Source organism: Stenella coeruleoalba, assembly GCF_951394435.1.
Source record: "Stenella coeruleoalba genome assembly, chromosome: 11".
Classification (NCBI taxonomy): domain Eukaryota; kingdom Metazoa; phylum Chordata; class Mammalia; order Artiodactyla; family Delphinidae; genus Stenella; species Stenella coeruleoalba.
This window is the reverse complement of record NC_137157.1, coordinates 21,265,968-21,291,171: the sequence shown is the minus strand read 5'-3', so window position 1 is coordinate 21,291,171 and position 25,204 is coordinate 21,265,968. Positions and strand designations below refer to the sequence as shown.

Here is a 25,204-nt window from a genome sequence, read left to right as displayed (position 1 = left end):
TAATGTTACTTGAGAAGAAAGTACTAGAGTTAAGCAAATTTGAGCACTATTGGGTTAAGTAGATTTTTTTCCCTCAGAGTGTCACATACACAAACAAACATTGTGAATCTCTAGCAGTGTTTCTTCTTTAAGGAGCATGATAACAATAGCAGTGATAATAATGGGTAACATTTATTGAAGCGCTTTTCTGAACACTTCTTGTGTATTTACTTATTATCCTCACAACGACTCAGTGAGGTATGGGAATAATACAGATGAGTAAGTTAGACTCATAGAATAAAATAATTTGCCTAAGTTCAGACAAGTGGTAAGTGGTAGAGCTAGGATTTAAACCCAGTCTTTCTGGTTAAAAAGCAACTGTTACTTAGTGATTATGAAACCTGCCTATTTATACTTAGGAAAACACTGCAATATTTCAAATTTTTACAATATAGTTGTTACCTTTAACAACCATGCTTTGACCTAAAATACATTTCTAATTTAAGTAAACATTTTTAAGGGAAGCAGAAAGAATTAGTATTGGTTGAGTACATACTATGCATCAGGCACTCTGCTGGCACTGTTTTCCATACTTTTGTTTATCTTACAACATCCCTTTGAACGTGTTAACTAAGTCACATAGCTAGTTGGTGAAAGAACAAGGTTTCAAACAATAATCTATTTGAACTCATAAATTTGAAGCCTGTGTATCAGAAAACATAGGCCAGACCTTTCCGTATTCATAATGCATTGTATAGTGTAGTGATAATTTGTCTTCTGGGAGAGAGCGCCAATAATCTCAAAGTTATAAGAGTTCTTATTCTTATCTCTTAACTTGTTTCATGCACTTTCTAGTTTTGGGATTTGGGGAAATTTAGAATTGAAAGTGATGGTGACATTTTTACTTGCATGACTGAGTATGAATTTAAAACTAAATTGTTACTACTTGACAGTGGTTTGCTTTAATTTAACTATTTAATCTATGTAATCCCTTTTCTGTCTTTTTATAGCCTAAGTTTCCATGTAAAGAATGGGACCCAAATTTACCATCATTGTGTCTTCCAAATCCTGAATATTTGGCTCCTGAATACATACTTTCTGTGAGCTGTGAAACAGCCAGTGATATGTACTCTTTAGGAACTGTCATGTATGCTGTATTTAATAAAGGGAAAGCTATATTTGAAGTTAACAAGCAAGATATTTACAAGAGTTTCAGTAGACAGTTGGATCAGGTATTTGCCTTTAAATATTTTCTTGCATTAAAAATGTATTAAGTGTTTGTTTTTTTCCAAAATATGTTCAGAAAATTCTCTAAACTGAGATGAGTGTCTCATATTTTAAGTTTTCATAAAGTCAACTTAACAAAAGTAATTCTTAGGATTAATATTTGTTACTACAACTTTAATCATGGCATTTATTTACTAGAGTGAAAATTGAAATATGGTCTAAAATACTAGGTGTTTTGTTTTAGGAATAGAGACAATTTCAGGTATTAAAGATGTGTTTTAATTATCTTGCAACAGTAGAATTAGCCCTTTGTTCAATCTAAAAATATATTTTTTAGTAAATTTCAAAAAGTTTTCTTTTTTTTTTTTAATTTATTTTTTATTTATTTTTGGCTGCATTGGGTCTTCGTTGCTGCGCGTGGGTTTTCTCTAGTTGCAGTGAGCGGGGGCTACTCTTTGTTGCGGTATGCGGGCTTCTCGTTGTGGTGGCTTCTCTTGTTGCAGAGCCTGGGCTCTAGGCACATGGGCTTCAGTAGTTGTGGCATTCGGGCTCAGTAGTTGTGGCTCGTGGGCTCTAGAGCGCAGGCTCAGTAGTTGTGGTGCACGGGCTTAGTTGTTCCGTGGCATGTGGGATCTTCCTGGACCAGGGCTCGAACCCATGTCCCCTGCATTGGTAGGTGGATTCTTAACCACTGCACCACCAGGGGAGTCCCTCAAAAAGTTTTCTTAAATGGACTATTGACAGTATAAATGTGTATCTTTTGAATATTTTGTATTCGTATTTAACATTATTACTCTTTTGAAGTTGAGTCGTTTAGGATCTAGTTCACTTACAAATATACCTGAGGAAGTCCGTGAGCATGTAAAACTACTGTTAAACGTAACTCCAACTGTAAGACCAGATGCAGATCAAATGACAAAGGTGAGTGCATATGAATTCCTGCCTTAGATGGAGGGACAAAAAATGAGTTAAAGTTGATTAAATGCATCTGAAGATTTAATCAGATATAGTCCCCAGATAACATCTGTATTCTTGAATGTATTAAATATTCATCTTCTTTTAATCTTAAAGAGTTAAACAATTTATGCAGGTAAGTGCTCTGATATAAAGTTTAAAATTTCAAATAAAGAGACCTAATAGTTACAGTTAGGCATGCAGAAGTTCTAGACACCCCAAGAATTCATAGCCTTCAAATTCACTCATATAACCAATGGATTTTTTTTTAATGTTTGTTTGTTTATTTATTTATTTATTTATGGCTGTGTTGGGTCTTCGTTTCTGTGCGTGGGCTTTCTCTAGTTGTGGCAAGTGGGGGCCACTCACTATCGCGGCCTCTGTTGTTGTGGAGCACAGGCTCCAGGTGCGCAGGCTCAGTAATTGTGGCTCATGGGCCCAGTCGCTCCACGGCATGTGGGATCTTCCCAGACCAGGGCTCGAAACCGTGTCCCCTGCATTGGCAGGCAGACTCTCAACCACTGCACCACCAGGGAAGCCCCTAACCAATGGATTTTAATGAATGGTACTGTTTATGCCCTCAAGATATTTTACTTAATCTTTTAATGTTTTACTAGTTATGTAAAGAAAATGTTACTGTGCAGCTAACTCACAGGTACTGTTTCTGAAAAACTGACCTTGAAAAGAAAAATAATTTATTACTTTCTTATTCTGATTTTTATAATTAGAATTTTTATTAAGTGGTCTTCAGCATTTCGCTAAATGTTTCTGAATATTTTTTTACCATAATGTGTCAGTTTCAGATATGAGAAGTACTTTAATACTTATCAGAATAATTCTGTTTCTCTGTTTTTAGATTCCCTTCTTTGATGATGTTGGTGCAGTAACACTGCAGTATTTTGATACCTTATTCCAAAGAGATAACCTTCAGAAATCACAGTTTTTCAAAGGACTGCCAAAGGTTCTGCCAAAACTGCCCAAGGTTTGTTGTTGATCAGTTTGTTATTATATAGTCAGGAGTATAGAATTTAAAATTTACTTTGACTTACTATAATAACCCTTCCAAAAAAAAAAAAATGTAACTTTTGCCAGGGGTATATAAGTGACTATAAAAGGCTACAGACTGAAGTCACAAAAGTTTAGTGGACCTTTTGTGTGTGCTCCAAAAATTATTAAATAGGGTAAAAAATTGGAAGGATACCACCTATGCAAAGGCAGCACTTGGACATTAAACATCAGAAGAGAATTCCGTAAACTGTCATTGTGGAAATCACTGCCTCACTAGCAGTTATACTGCAGTATTGATACTAGTCTCTCCAATTCCTTTACTCTCCATTTTCTGACTTATTAAATCATGAGGATAATATGGTATAAAAATATTAGTGATTGCCAAAGAAGCCACTGGCTGGAAAACTAGTAATTCCTTTGCAGAAATATCTTCAGTGTTTAATCTATCAGATATTCATTGGTTATGCACTGTTTGTCTAGCCCTTTACTTAGATGCTGTGGAGAATAAATGGGAAACAAAATATTGTCCTTGCTTTCAAGGGCTTTACAGTAAGTGTAGATAGGGTTAATGTGCATGAAACAACAATTAACAATGTGTGGTATGAATCATAAGTAATGAAGAAATTAAGAGGAGAACTGTATTAGTGAAGACTAATTGGGGAAGATTTCCTAAAGGAAGGGTAATAGTATGTCCCCCTTTATCTGTGATGTTCCCAAGTTATGTCTTTTGTCCTGGCATAATTAGCAATAGCACCCTATTTTACTCTCAAAAGTGTCCCAGTTTCAACTATAAATTATATAGTCACCTTACCCAAAGGGATTGAAGATTTTAGACTCTTAACTTCAATGTTAATACTAAAGACCTGATATAAAGATTAGTTTTATGAAAACATTTTTTGCCTTTCAGCGTGTCATTGTGCAGAGAATTTTGCCATGTTTGACTTCAGAATTTGTAAACCCTGACATGGTACCTTTTGTTTTGCCCAATGTTCTACTCATTGCTGAAGAATGTACCAAAGAAGAATATGTCAAGTTAATTCTACCTGAACTTGGCCCTGTCTTTAAACAGCAGGAGCCAATCCAGGTATGTATGTAGATATTTTTTTCCTGTTTATTCAATGGTCTTAGTCAATGATAACTATCATTGAAAAGAAAAGGAAAGGATATTTGACTTTTTAAAAATTGAGGTAAGTATGAGAGACTTTCTTTTCCATTAGTTAGAAGCTATTTTGCATATGTTTGAAGTTAACCATTCCTAAAATTATAATTGAACTTTGCAAATAAATGTCTGTAGCTCTCCACAAGTTACTGTCTCAGAAAACAAATGGTAATGAGATTTTGCATGTGTTATATTGTTCCCATTGCCTTATTGAAAGTTACAGGTTTAGGAAAATAAGTATTTATTTTTCTCCTGCACTTTTAAGTATTTCTGTTTTTTTGTTTTGTTATTAAGAGTCTTTAATTTGTAGATGGTTTATGCCAGTTGTTTATTTTATTGCTAATAAATAGTTTCACCAGAAGAGGAGAAATGCTTCCAGCACCATGGAAGTAATATGTGTGTGTATATATTGTTAAGGGAAAATTTAATTAGTCTCTGATATAGACACTATTAAAATATTTATTTGCCAGATTCAAGGTAGACTTGGATTTAAGAGAGCAGTAGGGTCACATACCTGGGTTAGAACTCGCCTTCTTCATCTCCTTGGACAAGTCATTACTCTCTTAAAGTTTCTATTTTGCTCATTTCTGAAATGTGAAAAGGGTTGTTGAAATTAAATGAAATTTTCTGGCACATGGTAAATATTATTAAGTTTCTGCTACTACATGGCAAGAGCTTATTGGTAAACCATTGATTACCTGATTTAATGGTTTTATGACAGACTGTTTGTGGTCCTTCCTTTGAAAGGAGGGAAACAGAAGGAAGTCTGTGGTAGTAAGACAGGAGTTCCCCTGCTTAAGGAAAGGGCAGGTGAGAGAACTGTAGGCTTCGAAGCAGAGTTCTCCAAACATGGTCAAGGTGTCAGGAGGGAAAGGAGTGGAGTCCCATGGTCACTAAGCTATGCATCAGATAGAATCCTAAGGAACCTATCATCTGAGCTCTTATTTGTCTTCATTCTTTGTATTTTTTTTCCCTTAGTAGTAGTAGTAGTAGTAGTAGTAGTAGTAGTAGTAGTAGTAGTAGTCGTCTAGCTAAAAATCCCTTCTGAAAAATTTTAACTGAGCCTTGACAAAACTAAGTATTCTGCATGGATAGAAGGGATAGTTTCTTCCTTATTACTTACATATGTGGTGGCAAACAAATGATCAGGGACAATTGAAAATGTTTCTAGAATTTTTCCGGACAGTCCTTTTCATTTCTGTACCTTTTCTTCTCTTGAACTTTATGGAAGCCCAGTGATGGAATTTACTTCTTTGGGACATCTGACTTTGCTGCCCTCAGGCTTTTATTTTTTTACCCGGTAGCTTTGCAGATAGTTGGTACTTGTGGGTGAGTGATGTATTACTGAAGATATGTGAGAGTTAGGACATTAGTCTTTATTTAAATGTTTAAACTGAGAGCAGATGTTAAATATAGTGCTTCTAGAAACATAAGAGACTTGATTTATATGTTTTTGTCTTCCATGCCTTCAGGCTAGCAACATGGTGAGTGTCAAAATACATAACTTATTCTTTTGAAGCTACTTTAAATTTTGACATGTATAAAGTGTCATAAAGATTCTAGACTTTAATACATTGTTTGCCTTTTCTACACAGATTTTGTTAATTTTCCTCCAAAAAATGGATTTGCTACTAACCAAAACTCCTCCTGATGAGATAAAGAACAGTGTCCTGCCAATGGTTTACAGAGCCCTAGAGGCTCCTTCCATTCAGATCCAGGTATAATATTCAATTTTTTTCCTTTAATGATGATTTTGATTCTTAAGGCAAAAGAAAGAAGTAAAGTACCTTTTAAGTTTGTCATAATTTTTTTTAATATAAAGCTCAATAGTATATATTAATCCATTGAATTGCATGATGTATACTACTACTAGTGTGTTCACTCCTAATTTGAAGAATCAATTGATGAACACCTGTATTAATAAAGTAAAATGATTTGTTGCTTTTACTTATCAGTAATGTACTATTATAGAAGGTTTGATTTGTTGTAGTTTGGTTTGCTGTATACCTTCTTCCTAAATGAGTAATTAGTATATGAATGAAAATGACAAAGATGTATGTGCCTTTTTCTTATGAAAGCGTTAAGTAGGTACTTCTCATACTCATAATTTTCTTTCATGTTTGGTAACTCAATCTTCTATTCAGAAATGTTCCTTTTGCATTGAAGTTAATTTGTGTAGGAGGTAGGTAGAAAAGCAGATAGTAATTTAGTGTGACCATCCCTAATGCATTTATAGTCATGCTTTTGTGTTACAAAAGTGCTGTTAAAACATCACATACTTTGCCAAACTTTTAGTTCTGTAATTTTGCTACTAAAATTTTGGTTCTATGGGTTATCTGGAAAAAAATTTTTGGATTGCTATTAAAAGTATAATTTAGTTTGAGCTTTTTTTTCTCACTTTGGAAAATAAATACTTATGTTAAGAACATCTCACTGCATAAAAGGTGTCGTATTTAAAAGTTTATGGTCTCTTCACCAGTGCAAAGATTCTAGTAAAGAAAAACAAAGAATTTTACTTTTTTTGTGTGTGTGTGGTACGCGGGCCTCTCACTGTTGTGGCCTCTCCCATTGCGGAGCACAGGCTCCAGACGCGCAGGCCCAGCGGCCATGGCTCACGGGCCCAGCCACTCCACGGCATGTGGGATCTTCCCGGACTGGGGCATGAACCCGTGTCCCCTGCATCGGCAGGCAGACTCTCAACCACTGCGCCACCAGTGAAGCCCAGAATTTTACTTTTTATAAGTTATTGACCAAAGCTTTTTTTTTTTTTTAAATGCGAACCTAATACCACACATATAAGGTCACTTGTTTGACTCATTTCAGTCCTTATCTAAGTTTTCTTTTATTCCAAGTTGTGAAGTTGATGTTAAAAATTTTCCTTATAACGTCATCTCTTGCTGCCTTTGTCCAAATGACGTGGAATGATTGGGGAAGGTACTTACTATTACTTTTAAGTGCTTTCCAAAGGAATTGTGAATTATAGCTTCTTGAAACGTTCCCACAGACCCGGTGTAGTCAACCTGGTTTTATATTCAGTGAAATTAGGGAGGAGAGGGAGGATCGAGTGATGTGAAAGGTCATTTTTCTTCCTAAGAGGGTTAGTTTGGCCAATAAGTTACCAGCAAGTATTTTATTAAAATAGTTAATACATAATTCAAATTGAGTTGTGCACTTTGCCAAGTTTTAGAAACTAGCTTTTCTGATACCATTCAATATAAGTGTTTAGTCACCAGTCCAATTAACTAGTATCAACATTGCTTGGTACGAGTCTGATAAAGTTAAAGTCTATCTAAGCTTTGGGAGAGAGAGCAAGAGCAAGAAACAAAAATCTTTTCCTCAAGCTTCATGCAAGTTAGAAGGCTAGGAGATAACTTCTGAGATTCATTTTTGGAATGGTATTTTTAAATTGAAGTTTGATTAGAACTATTTAAGAGGCTAGAGAGAGTTTAGAAAAGCATTTGGAAAAGTAAAAGATGGTTTACAAAAGTTAGGGTCATTAGAGGCATTAATAGAAATGTATATGAGAACCAGTTTTTAAAATTATTTACCTTTAAATAAACGTAGAATATGTTTTCATTCTCCCCTCCCCACCACCAGTTACAGAGAAAGTAGAAAATAATAGGCAGAAGTTCCTGAGAATATGCTAATTGGACTTCCTTTTGTTTGTTTTGTTTTTTTCAATCTCCTGTTCTTAGGTTCTTTACTCTGTCTCCTCCTATGGTTCTCCCCTCCTCTAGCTAAGTGATTTAGACATAATTTAAGATTTCCCTCTTTGTAACCTACTGCTGTATTATATGGCATAGTGCATGTGTGCAGTCAGTCTCTGTCTCTCTGTCACTCTGATATCAATTAAGCGCTGAACTTCCTTGTTCCCCTCTGGTAACAGGAACACAGTATCTCACTGACTGCTCATCCTTGCTCATTCTCTACCATCTGTGGAAAATAGTCCCTTAAATATAGTTTGTATTTATTATCCTCAAGTTATATCACCTACATAATTTATTATACTTCTGAATAGATATTAATATTAACTCTTTTCTTTCTGTCTGCCTTTTGGAAGTATGGGGATAAGTTAAAGCAAATAAAATACCTGCCAGTATACTGATAACAGATTTTTAGTGGTTGATTCATTTCTAGCTGCTAACCATAAATGAATGTCTTTAAGTTTACCAAATATCGTTAATAACTCCTTCCCTGGTATACATTTATACCCCCATTTTCTTCAGTAATCTCTTTTTTGCTTTCCTACAAGGATCATTCTGCCTTATAAGGTATCTGAGATTAGGTTCTTCAGCCAGTTAGTTCTCAAGCCATTTCCTGTTCTTTTTTTATCTCATTTAATCCTTCATCATCCCCCCTTTCTTCTGTTATCCTTGAAGTTCCCAGTTACAGTCATTTACACTATGGCATGGCATTAAGTTAACAAGAACGTTTTAAATAACTTTTCCTGTTTCTGTCATTTATATTGGCTTTAGTTTCAGAATTTAGAAATAGTTAAAAATATAAAGGAAATTAAAATCCTCTGTCAGAGATGCCCACAGTTAACATTCCCAGATATATCCTTCCAGTTTTTTTCCCTAAGCCTGTAGACAGATTTAAAAAATGGGATTATATAATAATATCTTATTGCATTTTATCCTTGATATTGTTAAACAGTCTTGAAAATATATTTTAAAATGTTTGTCTTATATCCATCATATGGATATATGTAACAGCTAAGAAATTCCTTATTTAAAGAGGAATAGTTTTACGTGACTTTGTACTTGATTTTCCCTTGTTGTGAAAGATAGCAAAACTTAGATGTTACTTTTTTTTTAGATGTTCCTATTTCTAAAAATAAATGAAGAATTAATTGTGTTATCAGGGAAAGAAACTAGGAATGCGATCAGGGAATTTGGGTATATATGCTAGTTGTATGACCTAGCGTGAATTTGAGCAAGGTCTTCTGAGCCTGTTTCCTCATCTGTAAAATTCAAAATTGATAATAAGTATTTTTCTTTCAAACAGTTGAAAAGGTCAAATGATATACCATACATAAAAGTTTATTTCAAGCTATGTGACAAATTAGCCATGCAAATGCAAAATGTTTTTTAGTATGTGAGAGAGTCTCTAAGATTGATCCGATTTATTTTCTTAATAGGAACTCTGTCTAAACATCATACCAACCTTTGCAAATCTTATAGACTACCCATCCATGAAAAATGCCTTGATACCAAGAATTAAAAATGCATGTCTACAAACGGCTTCCCTTGCTGTAAGTAATAGCATATTAATCTTTGTTTTTCTTTCACGCCTCATTGGCTTAAATAATTTTCTTATTGTTTAATAACCCTTTTATAGTTTGTTCATATATTTTGTCATGGCTATAAGTAGACTATATATAGTACTATGAAAGTGAGCAATAGCTGTAGTTTTCCCTGATATATAATTTTACAGTATTCCATCCCTGACATTACTCCCTGTCCCCTAACTTTGAGTGCTTCAGTAGGAAATTTGAGTAATTTTTTTCTTAACCCTTTTCTGCTTTAATCCAGTTTATTTTTTTTCCATCGTTCTTGCAGAAATGTGGTGCTTTTTGTTTTTTTTACCAACTAATTGTTTTCTGCTTTTCTTAGTTTACTTTAAAAAAAAATAGTTTCATTGATATTATGATCCTGACTAAAAGTATTCTATCTTAACAAATTCTAGCTAAAAAAGTAGGGTGTGAAATATTTATCAAAATAGTCAAGAGAATATAGATATCACAATTGATAGAATTGTGATAAAAGAGCTCCTAAATATCAAGTTTTAGTAACTATATTAAAGATATATTTAGAAATACAAAACTTTACGTAGGACAAATATACCTTTCACATGTTGTTAAAATATTTAGTTTAAGAATGACTTGAACCTGAATTAGAGAAAAATACTGGAAGCCCAGTAAAATTAATCACTTGGTGGGAAAATTTAGTCCTTTTTTTTTTTTTTTTTTTTTTGTGGTACGCGGGCCTCTCACAGTTGTGTCCTCTCCCGCTGCGGAGCAGAGGCTCCGGACACGCAGGCTCAGAGGCCATGGCTCTCGGGCCCAGCCGCTCCGCAGCATGTGGGATCCTCCCGGACCGGGGCACGAACCCGTGTCCCCTGCATCGGCAGGTGGACTCTCAACCACCGCGCCCAGGGAAGCCCAAGTCCTTTTTTATAATTCAAATGACCCCAAGGAAATATTCTTGCCAAACAAATGTGTAATAAAGCTTTTCAAATCCTAATTACTTTATTTAAAAAGATATAAAATTAAAGTCATTCCTTACCTTTAACTACCTAGTATCTTGGCAAAGCAATCAAAGATTCTTTCTGAAACAAGTCAGGGGAATTTATAAATATGTGAATTTTCTATATAAATAAAGGACGAGAGCTTTTAAACCTACTTTTATTCTTGAGGATTTAACATATACCTATATGAAGATTATACTCATACTTAAAATACTTTGGTCTAGATTGCAAAGACTTTAAATGACTAATTCAGTTTACCTCTTTTAATAGGTACGTGTAAATTCATTAGTGTGCTTAGGAAAGATTTTGGAATACTTGGATAAGTGGTTTGTACTTGATGATATTCTGCCGTTCTTACAACAAATTCCATCCAAGGAACCTGCGGTCCTCATGGGAATTTTAGGTAGCTGAAAACTTAATGTCATTTGATGCTACTTTGTTTTACAGTTATGCAAGTAAACTTTTCAATCTATAAAACCATTTTGTACTCTTTTCATGTATATAGCATTCAGTAACTGAAGAATGATGGGGTAAATGCCATGATATAACTTTTTCTTTGTGTTAATTTTAGCAAAAGTGGTAGTACTTGACATTTATAAAGGAATAAGATATTTGGGAATCCTGGCTTCACAGGTATCATGATAGCATGTAGTTTTCTCTGTAAAATGGTACTAAATAAGAGAGGCAAACAAGACTACTTGAAATGCTGATACCAGTCTTAATAGTAATACCTGATGTTTATTTGGTACCTGATTTGTAAGAGGCACTGTGCTGAGTCTTTTCTCTGCATTACCTTATTTTGTCCTCTTCAAAATCCAATGAGATAGGTACTGTTATTTCTGTTTTACAGTAAGGAAACTGAGGCTCAGAGGGGTGAAGTAAGTTATTCAAGGTTATACAGCTGATAACTGGTAGAGCTGGTTTTTAATTTAGATATGTTTAAGTCTGAACAAATATTTTTCACTGCTAAGTGATGTGCCGATGAAGCATTATTGGCCTTACAGCACATTCTGTTCTATCAGCATAATTATAAATCACTCTGTAAAAAAAACTCTGAAATTGCCTATAAATAGTTAAAGCCCAATCTGAAACTGTTCAGGGTCTGCTGTACTAATAGAGATAGACCTAGCTGTGGAATCACAGAAACATTAACAAGTTACTGAACTTGAAGTTCTTTGTTAGTTTTGAAGAAAAACTATGTTATTCAGCCATGTATCTTTAATACCTACTGTAGTGCCTGATTTATAGAAAGCCCTCAGTAAATATTTGTAGAAATGGTCAGTAAGTAATCTGTTGTGGACCTCTGTAGACATAGAACTTTTGTGATATGGTATGAAACTTTTGAGCTCAAAGAAATTAGTCTTCTTGAGAAGAAGTTTGACATACTGGAAAGAGCCCTAACCCCAGTCCTGGCTATGCCAGTTCCTGGAGTGACTTTGAAAAGTTTCTTCATCTGTCAAATGAGGATAAAAATAATATCATTATAGGAGTTTTGTGAGAATCAGTGAGACCAACTGAAGGGAAAGTAATGAGCATAGTGCCCTGCAGATAAGCATTTAATGGGCACTCAAAGTTATTCTTTTTTTTTTTTTTTTGCGGTACGTGGGCCTCTCTCCCGTTGCGGAGCACAGGCTCCGGACGCGCAGGCTCAGCGGCCATGGCTCACGGGCCCAGCCGCTCCGCGGCATGTGGGATCTTCCCAAACCGGCACACGAACCTGTGTCCCCTGCATCGGCAGGCGGACTCTCAACCACTGCGCCACCAGGGAAGCCCCAAAGTTATTCTTTGAGTATGTAAGTGAAGTGTGCATTAACAGCAGAATAACAGGAGATGGTGTGTTCTAAAGCTTTGGATTCTATACAAAACACTTATAACACAAAAGCATTCAGAGAATGAGGAGGAAACGTGCTCAGTTTACCAAATGAAGGCTTTGTGCAATAGGTGTATCAAGCGGGGTCCTGAAAGTTGAGTAAATAGGTAAGACAAGAGGGAAGGACTTGTGTGGAGTTGACTTAAATTATTAAAGTTCAGAGATGTTGAGTCTGGTTAAAGAAGTGAATAAAGGTATAGGACCTATACTTAGACACTTTAAATAGATGTCTCAAGTTTGAATGAGATGTCTGAAATATATATTTAGATTTGTTCAGAATAGAGAGACATTCTGTAGCCTTACTGCTGCACTGTAAGAACTGTATCTAGTTCTGATAGACTTTTAATTTTATACTATCATTAAATGTGTTCTTAAAACCAAAAGAATACAGGATAAATGTGTCATGGTATGTTAAATCTAAACTGACAGTAAAGCTGAAATCACCCTGATCCATATATAAGAGCATCCTTCTAAGCATTGATAAGGAAAAATTTGTAACTATACTGATTATCAAGAGATTTCATATAGATACACTGTTTTTCTGATTTCTATTGATTTGTGGTACTGAATTATAACATTTGTCTTACTCTTTTCTGTCAGGTATTTACAAATGTACTTTTACTCATAAGAAGTTGGGAATCACCAAAGAGCAGTTGGCTGGAAAAGTATTGCCTCATCTGATTCCCCTGAGTATTGAAAACAATCTTAATCTCAATCAGGTAGGAGTAGTTTTGTGCTTTATTCAATTTATTCAGCTTACTGTTTTCTTGGCATTGAATGTATAAATATATTACATATAAATTGGTAAAACAAGGAAAAATGTGCCAAAGAGATGAATGAAGAAAGTTTGTGGGTTCAAAGTAAGGAGTATGTGAGTTGGAAGGATGGATTATTGATTGGAGGCCTAATTGGGAGATAGTAAATGAGCAGAATTTTGAAAGATGTGTAGGATTGGGGACTACTTCAAATTTGGGACTGTGAAATTGACATGAACAAAGGGAAAAAAAAATATGTCTGGGCTGTGTATTCATTATTTATTGCTACCTCACAAATCACCACAACTTGCAGGTTTAAAACAACATAGATTTATTATCTCACAATTTCTGTGGGTCAGCCAAGCCAGGGCATGTATGCTCCACTCAGTTTCTCACAATGCTGCAGTCAAAGACTGAGGTCTCATCTGAATGCTCAGCTGGGGGAGGATCTGTTTCTAAGCTCTCTCAATGGTCCTTGGCAGGATTAAATTCCTTTCAGACTCTTGAACCGAAGGCCTCACTTTGTTGCTTTCTGTTAGCTGGTTGCCACTGTGAATTCCTTGTTTCATGGACCTCCAACACGGCATCATCTGGTTTCATCAAAGCCACAAAGAGTCTGCTAGAAAGATGGAAGTTATAGTCTCTTATAATGTAATCAAGGAAATGCCATCCCGTTACCTTTGCCATATTCTGTTGGTTACAAGCAAGTCACAGGTCCTGCCCATGTTTGAAGGTAGGGGATTACAGAAAGACAGAGTAGCAGAATGAGGAGATAATTGGGACCATTTTAGAGTCTATCTGCCACAGGGAATGAATAATACAGTTTGAGAGATACCTATAATATAATCAGGGAGTGATGATATTAAGATAAATTGAGACTAGAATAGGTAGACTTTCGTTTTATTTTATTTTGGCCATGCCGTGCAGCTTGCAGGATCTCAGTTCCCCCACCAGGGATTGAACCTGGGCCACGATAGTGAAAGCCCTAGAATAGGCAGACTTTAAATGCTCATCTCGTTTAGGTATTGAACTTTCAACATGTGGTAAATGTTTGAGCAAAGGGACTATGTACTCAAAGCTTATTATAGAATTACCTCTGCATACTTCTGTCACCGTAGTTGTCACAGTTATATACTTGTGTGTCTGACTTTCCCAGAAGGCTGGTTGTTATAGCTTATTCTTCATTACATCCCCAGTACTTAGTACAGTGCCAGAAACAAAAATTTTTATTGAATTGAGAGAAAATTTGAGGTATAGAGTAATGACAAGGCATTTTGTTCACCATAAAACTAATGTTTAATGATGTATAATGGAAAAGATGGGGAAGGGTTACTATTTAACTGAGAGTGTCAGAAGTGGATAGGCTGGCAAGGTTTGGAATTAAGGACTAAAAGTGAATTAGAGCAATGAAGGAAGCAGAAAGCTGAGAGTTAAGCAAGAGAGCTTTTGGCATAGGGGAGAGTGCTGAGTGAATGGAGTTTTCAAAATAGAGAAATTTGTAAAATTAATCAGATCCAAAATTTCATTTGAAGTGGTAGGATAAGCCCCTGAAGGTTTGTGTCCTTAGATTTCAGTTTCTGTCTTGATAATTTCTTCATATCTTGGATGGCAGGGTTGAAATTAGGATTGGCAAAAAGGGAGGATGAATATTGGGGAAAAATAGAATGATAACATGCCTAAGATAGTCTTCAACTTTTGGTCATTTCTGTTCTTAGTTCTCATATTTATGATTTAGGGTGTTTTAAAATATTCTCAAATGCTTATTTTAGGATATATAATTACATTTGAAGTGTGTTAGTTTTCTTCAGCTTTATGGTTGTTTTTTGGGGGGGCCTATTTTCATCAGCAGAAATATTTAGATTCTCATCTTGTATTTTACAATAGTTAGCATGGATGTGGTCTGCTTTCCTATTCATTTCATAGACAGGGTTCCTAATTCAAGACTGCCCTCTTCTGTCAGTTCTGATTTAAAATAATCTAAGTATATTATACATTATGTGAAAAAGATAAAGTAACTTAGGAAAATACATTTTTAGCATTTGATTAAAAAAGAGAAAACACCATGCAGCAATCCAAACACAATCACAACTTGTGTTGGGGGACGGTTCCTATGACCACCCCCAGATTCAGTGATTCACCAGCAGGACTCAGGCCTCAGCCAACTGTTGTGCTCACAGCTATGATTTATTATGGTGAAAGAATATAAAGCAAAATCAGTGAAGGGAGAAGGTTCATGGGGCAAAGTCTGGGGGAACCAGGCTCAAGCTTCCAGAGTCATCTTTTGGTGGAGTCACACAGAATGTGCTTAATTTCCTGGGTAATGACTTGTGACAGTGTGTCTGAAATATTGCGAGCCAGAGAAGCTCATTGGAGACTCGGTGCCTGGAATTTTTATTGGGGGCTGATCAAGTAGCACCCCCTGCCTGGTACTCAAATTCCAGTTAGACACAGTGAGCCACTATTATCAGTTAATGGTGGGAACCTCCCAAAATCTGAGTTCCTGGACACCAGCCAAGGGCCAACCTTGCAAGCAGGCTTTTCCAAGGATAGCCGTACAGGCCTACTATGTTAATGCTGCAACAATATAGATGAATCTCACAAACATTATGTTGAGCAAATGAAGCCAGACACAAGAGGATCTACTGAATGATGCCATTTGTATGAAACGCAAAGACGGTTAAAACTACACTGCTAGAAGTCAGAATAGTGTTTTGTCATATGGCGAGGGAGGGTAGGAAATGACTAGAAGGGGGCACGGGGAAGCTTCTGGGGTGCTGCCAATGTTCTGTTCTTTTTCTGGCTACTGGTTAAATTCAGTTTGTGAATTTTTTGAGATGTGCCTTTATATGTATACTTTTCTGTGTATGTTATATTTTGTTAAAAAGTTAAAAAATCTAATCAGCAAAGAGTCAGTCATGGTAAACAGCTAAGGAAACATGCCATTTGTTACTCTTATGATCAGACAGAGGATAAATGGATGATAGAGCATGGTTGAGAGGCAGCATAACGTAGTAGAAAAGAGTACAAGCTTTGGAGACAGACTTAGTATGAATTCTAATTCTGCCATATAAGTTATTTAGTATTTCTGAGTAAGTTGCTTTCTCTCTTGCTGAGCCTGAGTTCCCTCATTTATAAAGTAGAAATATTAATAAATTTACTTTGAAGAGTTGTGAGGATTAATAAAATAGTGTATTTATAAGCACCCAGCCCAAAGACGTAGTTGCAAGATTTGGGGAGGGGAAGAAAGCAGTTTCTAGAGTCTTCCTGTAATATGTGGTATTATTAAAATAAATTGTTTATGATGATCCTAAAGTACCATAAGAATTATTTAACTAGGGGCTTCCCTGGTGGTGCAGTGGTTAAGAATCCACCTGCCAATGCAGGGGACACGAGTTTGAGCCCTGGCCCGGGAAGATCCCACATGCCGGGGAGCAGCTAAGCCCGTGAGCCACAACTACTGAGCCTGCGCTCTAGAGCCCGCGAGCCACAACTACCAAAGGCTGCGCACCTAGAACCTGTGCTCCACAACAAGAGAAGCCACCACAATGAAGAGTAGCCCCTGCTCACCACAACTAGAGAAAGCCCGCGTGCAGCAACGAAGACCCAATGCAGCCAAAAACAAACAAACAAATAAATAAATAAATTTAAAAATTATTATGTAAAGTTTAACCAAAGCTTAAACTATGTTTAACTTTAAATTAGATATACTTTATGAATTTTAATTATTTGGAAGTTAGATTATGTATATTTAATATTTCTACTAACTTTTTAGAAAACAGGCTTATTTTAGCCAAACGTCATTTTTACAATGATTTGAATAAAGAGTAATTTTTTATGCATTATTAAGCAGATTGTTTTCAGATATGCACAAATTTAGATGGTCATTTTTGGATTAGTCTAGAAAAATCAATATGTAATAACTGCTGGAGTTGAATTTATATAAGACTGCTGAATAATAGCTGTTAGGATATAAAACTTATTGAGAACATGTTTTCTGGAACTTAAAAGTCTCATCAACTATATCACCACCATACAGAGATACTGTAAAAACTTGCTATGATATATTGAGCTAAAATGTACTATTCTTATGTCATCAGTGCTATGAGTGGGTCATATTCTGATAAAAATAGAGAATATTATGAATGACTTGTTGAATTATTTTATTAGATTACCTTTGTGGCTAACTTGAAACATTATAACCATATCAATTTCTTATTACACCAGTTCAATTCCTTCATTTCCGTCATAAAAGAGATGCTTAATAGATTGGAGTCTGAACATAAGACTAAACTGGAGCAACTTCATATAATGCAAGAACAGCAGAAGTAAGTAGGTTGCATATGAATTGCACTTGGTCCAGGAGTGACATCAAAGTTATGTCATGGTTGATTTTCTAGAATACGGACTAGAAAAATTGAAGGATTTCATTTTTTTTTTTAACATCTTTATTGGGGTATAATTGCTTTACAATGGTGTGTTAGTTTCTGCTTTATAACAAAGTGAATCAGTTATATATATATACATATGTTCCGAAGGATTTCAATTTGACTATATGTAAAGCATATAAAAATTTTCCAACATATTAAGTTGAACTGAGTTTAGAATGTTGTTGAAAATCTGATGTCATTTCTGAATACAGAAGCATAATAGGATGTAACCCTAGCATTTTCTCTACATAAAGAAAATTCTGTTTCTAAGAAAATCTCTTGTCACATTAGTTACTGGCATTGTAAACTCAGGGTGCTGATTGCCAAGAGCACCACTTAAAAATATTTTTCAAATCTGTGAAATCCTGGTGTTTTGATTTCTCCTTCTTTTTTCTCTAACCCCAGAAACAGTTATAGAGAATTCATTCCATATGTAGTACCACAGTGTGTACCTCTTTTTTTGTTTGTTTTTAGGGAGGATTTTCTCAATTATTTGCAAAATACTAGTATTCAAAGGAAGAGGGGAAGGGTAAAAATTTTTCAGTGGAAAATGCCAGTTTTTATGATCAAATCTCCACTATATTCTTTGCTCCAGAGGCAAAACATGATTTTAGGATGCCTGTTAAAGTTTAATCCTGAGTCAAAGACATCTGAAAAGCAGCAAAATTGGTATCAATCATGAGCCAAGTCCCCCAAAAGAAACTTTTTAGGTTCTGCTCCTGTGTAAGATGAAAGCTTTATGGAAATAAATACACAAGGTGTAGAATGATGTGAAATAGCTCTTTGTATGCACTAAGTATTCTGTGATGTATATATTTATCATGTTTAATGGATTGACTATATTAACTTAGGAACCCTGGAAAATAATCTTTAAAAACTACAACAGAGAGAAATTTTCTATGTATTCTCTTTTTCTCCTTCCTATCTATATCTTACCTGTTTTTCAAGGCATAGATCTTGTCCACATCACTTATTCAGTGATTATAGCATTTATTGTTAGAATCACAGATTCTGAACTTAATCACATTAAGTTCGCATATCATATCTTGTCTCTCAGTGAGCTGTAAACTCTCCTATGGTAAGAACCATGCTTGCCCGGTTTTATGACACTAAGTTCTCCAGTAAATCTCAAATGCTGAGCTTTAAAAAAAAGACATGTGTACAAATGTACATTTTGGGGGCAAGCAGACATTAATAGTAGTAAATAACGAAAGAGATTATGATTCTCCTTAAAGAATGAAGTTGCAGTTTGTTTAGATTGTAGTAAATTCCATGTGGATTAACTATTTTTAGTACAAGTATTTTTAAAACATACATTTCTTTTTATTGCTTTGTCATAACTCAACTCTCTCACAGATCTTTGGATATAGGAAATCAAATGAATGCTTCTGAGGAGACAAAAGTTACAAATGTTGGGTCTCAGGTAAGAAGATATTTAGATTATTTCTAATTTTTGAAAAAAAATGCTTGATAGTGTGCTCCATTTCGGGGGCCTCTGATCTTTAAGCAGTAAAATCACAATCTTGCACGTCATTCAGCTGGTTCACTTTTGGTATTTCAGCATATTGACAAAGTCTTTAACAACATTGGAGCAGACCTTCTGACTGGTGGTGAATCAGAAAATAAAGAGGATGGGTTACAGAATAAACATAAAAGAGTAAGTGTCTTTACTGTTCTTTTAGTACTCGTATTTATATTATATAACTTCTAAAACCACATATTTTTGTTGGGAAATACTATTTAGCTTAATAAGAAACATTCTTTAATTATCTTTATGAAATTTAAAAGTTATCAGTGGGTCATGCATGACCTGACTCATGTTGAGAATAAACATGCTTAAGATTTTTAACTTTCTTTATTATTCAGTCTCCCATGTTGGTAACATTTCTAGGTTGCCTGACCTCTTTGTCCTTTCTACTGTACTTTGCCGGTCACATCCCTTGATAAATTCTACAGTGTCTCTTCTCTGATTCTGATTTTGAATAACAAACTTTAAAATGATACTTTCCAATCGAAATGTTGGTTAGCATCCGATATAAAAAATATGTCAGTTTTGAATTTCTGCTGAGGGCAGTTGTCTTCTGTTTATTCAACAGATATGAGTACCTGTATGTGTAGAGCCAAGGAACTACTAGACATTGTGGTTTACAAAATTTGTTAATAGGACATACTGCGAGCTTATAGGTTGGCAAAGTTGATATAAGAAAAAGACAGATGTTGAATTTGATGCAGACATTAGCAGTGAAAGGAATTGTTCACGTTAAAAAAAAAGTTGTTTCCTTTTTACTTAGCTTTTTGATGAGTTTCTAAAATATTTTTAGAGTGAGCTAGAATCTCCCAATTTTATAAAATGATATCACCTAGTCATATTCTCATTGTCTGGAAAAAGATGATTCTAATGAATGGTTTTAAAATAATAATTTTATTATTATTTTCATACTGGAAATAGTTTAGCAGGGATCCTGTGAGTTTCTACCTAAAGTTAAATTTTACCGTAATTCAAAGTATAACTTACGCTGTGGCAATCACCAATACAGGAGTAGTTTGTAAACTACTTGGTATTGTCAGACATACCAAAAAGAAATCTTCTGTTTTACAAATGGAATTATGAAAGTTGTCAGTTGAGTTTTTTGGTTTTGTTTTGTTTTCAGGCATCACTTACACTTGAAGAAAAACAAAAATTGGCAAAAGAACAGGAGCAGGCACAGAAGTTGAAAAGCCAGCAACCTCTTAAACCCCAGGTGCACACACCTGTTGCTCCAGTCAAGCAGGTCAGAGTTCATTTCTTTTGCATAATTCAAGCATACTACAGTTTTTTTTCCACATCTTTATTGGAGTATAAATGCTTTACAATGTTGTGTTAGTTTCTGCTGTACAACAAAGTGAATCAGCTGTATGTATACATATATTCCCATATCCCCTCCCTCTTGAGCCTCCCTCCCACCCTCCCTATCCCATCCCTCTAGGTTGTCACAAAGCACCGAGCTGATCTCCCTGTGCTATGCAGCAGCTTCCCAGTAGCCATCCATTTTACATTTGGTAGTGTGTATACATCAGTGCTACTCTCTCACTTCATTCCAGCTCCCCCCCTCCCCGCAAGTCTGTTCTCTACGTCTGCATCTTTATTCCTGCCCTGCCACTACGTTCATCAGTACCACTTTTTAGAATTCCATATATAAGGCATACTACTCTTAAGGAGTAAGATAGTATAGAACTTAGTCTACCTACTAGTGTTTTATAAAAATGTATTTCAGAAAATACTTTAATGTGTAATTTCTAAGAAGTATGGGCGTCAAGAATTTTCCAACAACTCCTCAGTAGCCTGCCTAATATATGTTTTGTAATAGTGCTTGTTACCAACAAAGAGGAAGCTAGATTAATGGGAGGGTTCTTAAAAAATATTAGGTCTATGGTACTAATTCAACGCTGCTCACTTTGAAATGACCAGGAATATTATATTCATGCATTTATGTAGTTTTGAGCAAAAAGTAATTTTCAATTTTTAGCTTTTTTGTTATAGTCATGTTTGTGACTTGATTTAGGAACACTTACCTGTATGTCCTGACCAGTATTTATTTCCTGCTATGGTCCAGGCAGTGTTCTAGGTGCTGGTGTTAGAGCAGTGATTAAGGTCTCTGCTGATAGAAAGTTTACACTATTGCTGATTGCAGAAATTACTTTATCTTAGAAGCTTTCTTTAAATTATTTTTTTGTTGTTGTTGTTGCCTCTTAATCATTAAATTTCTTCCTCTGGGAAAAATCTTTGTGAGCCAAGAGGCAAAAATAAAGTATTTTGTAGGTACTTAGAATAGAGAAAATAAATTTCCACAAACTTTTGATGAAATTCAAAATACAAAAATAATAGAGTATCCTTGTCTGTAATACAGATCTAATGAGAAAATGCAATTCTGTTTTTTGGTGGAGGTGCAGCGAGGGAGACAACATTTCATTTAATTGGAGTTCAGAGTTGGGTTCCCTATCATCAGATTGATTACAAATGTTCATGCTTAAAAAGCCTTACAAAAATGTGTGGCAGGCTGTATTTGGCCTGTGAGCTGTGGTTTGCTGTCTTAGTGTAGACTATTGAGCTTAATTTTAACTGTCTTTTATAATAAAATTTATCAAATGTTTACTAATTTTTAAGTAATTTGGAATTCTTGGAGATAAAGTAATTTCCTCATATTTTTCAGACTAAGGACCTGACAGACACATTGATGGATAATATGTCATCTTTGACCAGTCTTTCTGTTAGTACCCCTAAAATTTCTTCTTCAAGTACCTTCACTTCTGTTCCTTCCACGGGCCTTGGTATGATGTTTTCTACACCAATTGATAATACAAAGAGAAATTTAACAAACGGCCTAAATGCCAACATGGGCTTTCAGACTTCAGGATTCAATGTGCCAGTTAATACAAACCAGAACTTCTTCAGCAGTCCAAGCGCACCTGGAGTGGCCAAGATGACATTGGGAACACCTTCCACTTTGCCAAACTTCAGTGCTGTGAGTGTTCCTCCTGCTGGTACGAAGCTGACTCAGCAGAGACCCACAGATATGTCTGCTCTTAATAATCTCTTTGGCCCTCAGAAACCCAAAGTTAGCATGAACCAGTTATCACAACAGAAACCGAATCAGTGGCTTAATCAGTTTGTGCCTGCTCAAGGGTCTCCAGGTGTGGGCAGTTCGGTAATGGGAGCACAGACGCGCATGATAGGACAGTCTGCCTTCGGTGTGCAGACTAATCCTTTCTTTAACCCGCAGAACTTTGCACAGCCGCCACCTACTATGACCAGTAGCAGTTCAGCTAGCAGTGACTTAAAAGATCTTTTTGGGTGAGGTGTCATGCTCCTGTTTTTGAAGGATCACTTCAGTTTTAATCATGGGTAAGCTGATTTACATCTATATAATTGGCTTGGAGGAAGTACTTCTGTGGGAAAGTAAATGGTCTTGTCTGACAGAAAAAAACCTGTTGTCATGCCAGCATAGTAGTTGTATGGACTCTTTAACAGTTGAGGTTTTTAAAGCCTTGAGGATTTTTTTCCTCTTACCAACTCCTCTTCAGGTTTTTAAAAGACCCAACCCATATCAATCTCAATGAGAAAAAAAGACACCTGAGTATCTTGAATAGCAGAATTTTTAAATCAAATGTTTATTTTGGCTTGTAAATCTTGGTGTTATTTAAAAAATTGAGTTGATGGTAATTGCAAGTTTCATCTGTTAAATACTACATGGTACACAGTCTGCCTTCACAAGTCATTAGTCTTCATTTTTACTATGTGAAAAATCTTGATGCTGTATTGATTTGTTTGCATTTAGTGTGACTGAGTGAGAAAATGATAAGCCTAACGAAAAGGATCAGGTCATTTGCTTTTCCAATCTTACTACTTCTCAGATGAACTAATGTTTAGTGCAAAAGACTGAGCAAATACTGCAGAATTTAACTTAACCTTGATTTCATTGGTTCAAACTAAGGCATTATTAACTATCAAAAATGCAAACTAATCATTGTAAATTATATTTTAGCATGGTCTGCCTCAAATAGTAATGTTTTTTTCTGCATTTACTTGGATATGTTTAGAATCACTTTTTTTCCTACTGTATCACAGACAGAAGAGGTAGGTACTGATTTGTACAGATATTTGACAAAGCCCTCTGATGTGCTTTCCCTGACTACTGCCTCCATATTTCATTTTGAATTCAAACTTCTGAGGTTGCAGCACATATGAATTGCATTTTCAAAAGGAGATTTGTAAGAATTAAACTATATTTAATGAGTATACTTTTGAGATTTCTGCTGTATTGTTTCAAATGTAATAAACTTTACTTCTCTAAAAATGAGCACTTGTATCTTCTGGCTACTAAAAGATTAATTTTCAGCTTGATACGTTATGATAACGTCTGACTTCGTCAGTTACTGCATCTGAAGTTTAAATCTTCTCTAGGAATTTCAGGACCCTTTGTTCAGACATTTTTATGTCCATAATTAGCCATTTTTAGGAAAGAAAGAATAAATTCTTCTAACAGGAAACATGCTTTCTTTTTCAAGGCCTTTCTCTGATATTTTTCTTTGATTTGCTGATTAGTCAACCATGGAATCTTATGCTATAGATGTCATTTGTATTTCGTTATATTCCATCATTATGTTATAACTTTAAACTGATCTTTCAGAGAACTATAAATGTATTATAATCGCAGCCATAGAGTTTGTGGTTTTTAATTATCTGAAACCAGCAATCATTTAAAATAAGTCATATGAAGTTTAGTGTGCTGACACTACATTTATTCATTGAAAAAGTACGTGTACACACACTGAACATACAGTACTTGATTATAAAATGTAAGTTGATAATATTGCTGGCAGCATTCAATAAGAGGGTATGTTAAAAAATAAAAAGTCAGCTTAACATCTGGTTTCTGTATGAGCTGTATTTTGTTACATGGTTTTAGGAGAAGGACTGATAGGAATGCTAAAGAAACTTTTCCAAGAAATGAAAAGCAGTAGGAAGAGCAGATGTTTTTGGCAAATACATTCATACCTGCACCTGATTATTTGTCTCGTTCGTAACACAATATCTATCTTGAGAAAAGTTTACATAAGGAATAAAACTGCTTAACATTGAAGAATTTTTCTTTGTAACAATTCAGTAGTCACAGTTCATTAGGAAATTGCTTTTTATTTTGTAAAATAACTTTGTCAGTGTTGAACTCCTAATTAGAAGGAAAACTTAATAGAACAATTTATATAATTTGAACTTCTAAATATAAAAATAGATTATTTGAAAAAATATGTGATTCTTAGGTAATTTTCACATCTTGAAATTTGTTCATTCATTGAGGTAACGATGCTACATTTTTAGAAGATTTTCTACACTTTTTTCTTACTTTCTTGAAGGTATTTTGTTTAAATCATTTCTATCACTCGAACTGTTACCATTGCCTTTTTCTGTTGTGAAACTGCCTCTAAAAAATAGTGCTATTTTTAGGCTTGTATCTCTCTGTGAACAAAATTTTCAAAGTACTAGATAGATCACCTTAAAATTATGGTAGATATTGACGGCATTTTAAGTCCCTTGGGCTTAGAGTAGAAAGTTAGTAGGTTAAAAAGCACCTGTAGACAAAAATTACAAGAAAGATTCCCTTTTATTTGAATTGGTTCTTTATTCTCCTAATGCTAAAGTGTGTGATATATTTAGAGGATGCATAAAAAGAAATGGAAATAGACTGTGTACTTGGCTGGGGTTTGTTTGTTTTGTTTTGTTTTTATTTTGGAACGCTTATAACCCTCTTTTCACCTGAATAAGTTAAGGAAATAGGTTTTTGTTATTGTTTTTTAACCTGTAAAATACCTCACATGGTTGCTTTTACATATTAAAGGAAAAGGTATATGTGAAAGTACCTGATAGCAAGCACAGAGTATGCACCAAATAAATTTCGGCTTTGACGAAACTTTCCACATTAAGTTGTGATTTCATGCTTTGTTATTTACTGGTCTTGAAATAATTTTAGAACAAAACAAATCTGTAAGAATTCAAACTGTATAGGATCTTAAGAGATTATTTATTTTGCTGGCTTTCAAG

At 35.0% G+C, this 25,204-nt stretch overlaps 1 protein-coding gene across 2 annotated transcripts in view; it reads left to right on the top strand.

Moving 5' to 3' along the window:
• The window catches only part of SCYL2 (SCY1 like pseudokinase 2), a 58,839-nt gene extending 34,685 nt beyond the window's left edge, over nt 1-24,154 (top strand). For both annotated transcript variants that reach the window (XM_079935857.1, XM_079935858.1), the window contains exons 6-18: nt 990-1,211; nt 2,011-2,127; nt 3,017-3,142; nt 4,076-4,252; nt 5,923-6,045; nt 9,468-9,581; nt 10,847-10,979; nt 13,047-13,165; nt 17,426-17,526; nt 18,985-19,051; nt 19,190-19,285; nt 20,280-20,399; nt 21,819-24,154. In XM_079935857.1, coding sequence (XP_079791983.1) covers nt 990-1,211; nt 2,011-2,127; nt 3,017-3,142; nt 4,076-4,252; nt 5,923-6,045; nt 9,468-9,581; nt 10,847-10,979; nt 13,047-13,165; nt 17,426-17,526; nt 18,985-19,051; nt 19,190-19,285; nt 20,280-20,399; nt 21,819-22,463 — 2,160 coding nt within the window. In that variant the 3' untranslated portion in view covers nt 22,464-24,154. The remainder of the gene's footprint in view (nt 1-989; nt 1,212-2,010; nt 2,128-3,016; nt 3,143-4,075; nt 4,253-5,922; nt 6,046-9,467; nt 9,582-10,846; nt 10,980-13,046; nt 13,166-17,425; nt 17,527-18,984; nt 19,052-19,189; nt 19,286-20,279; nt 20,400-21,818) is intronic.
• The last annotated feature ends 1,050 nt before the right edge of the window (nt 24,155-25,204 follow it).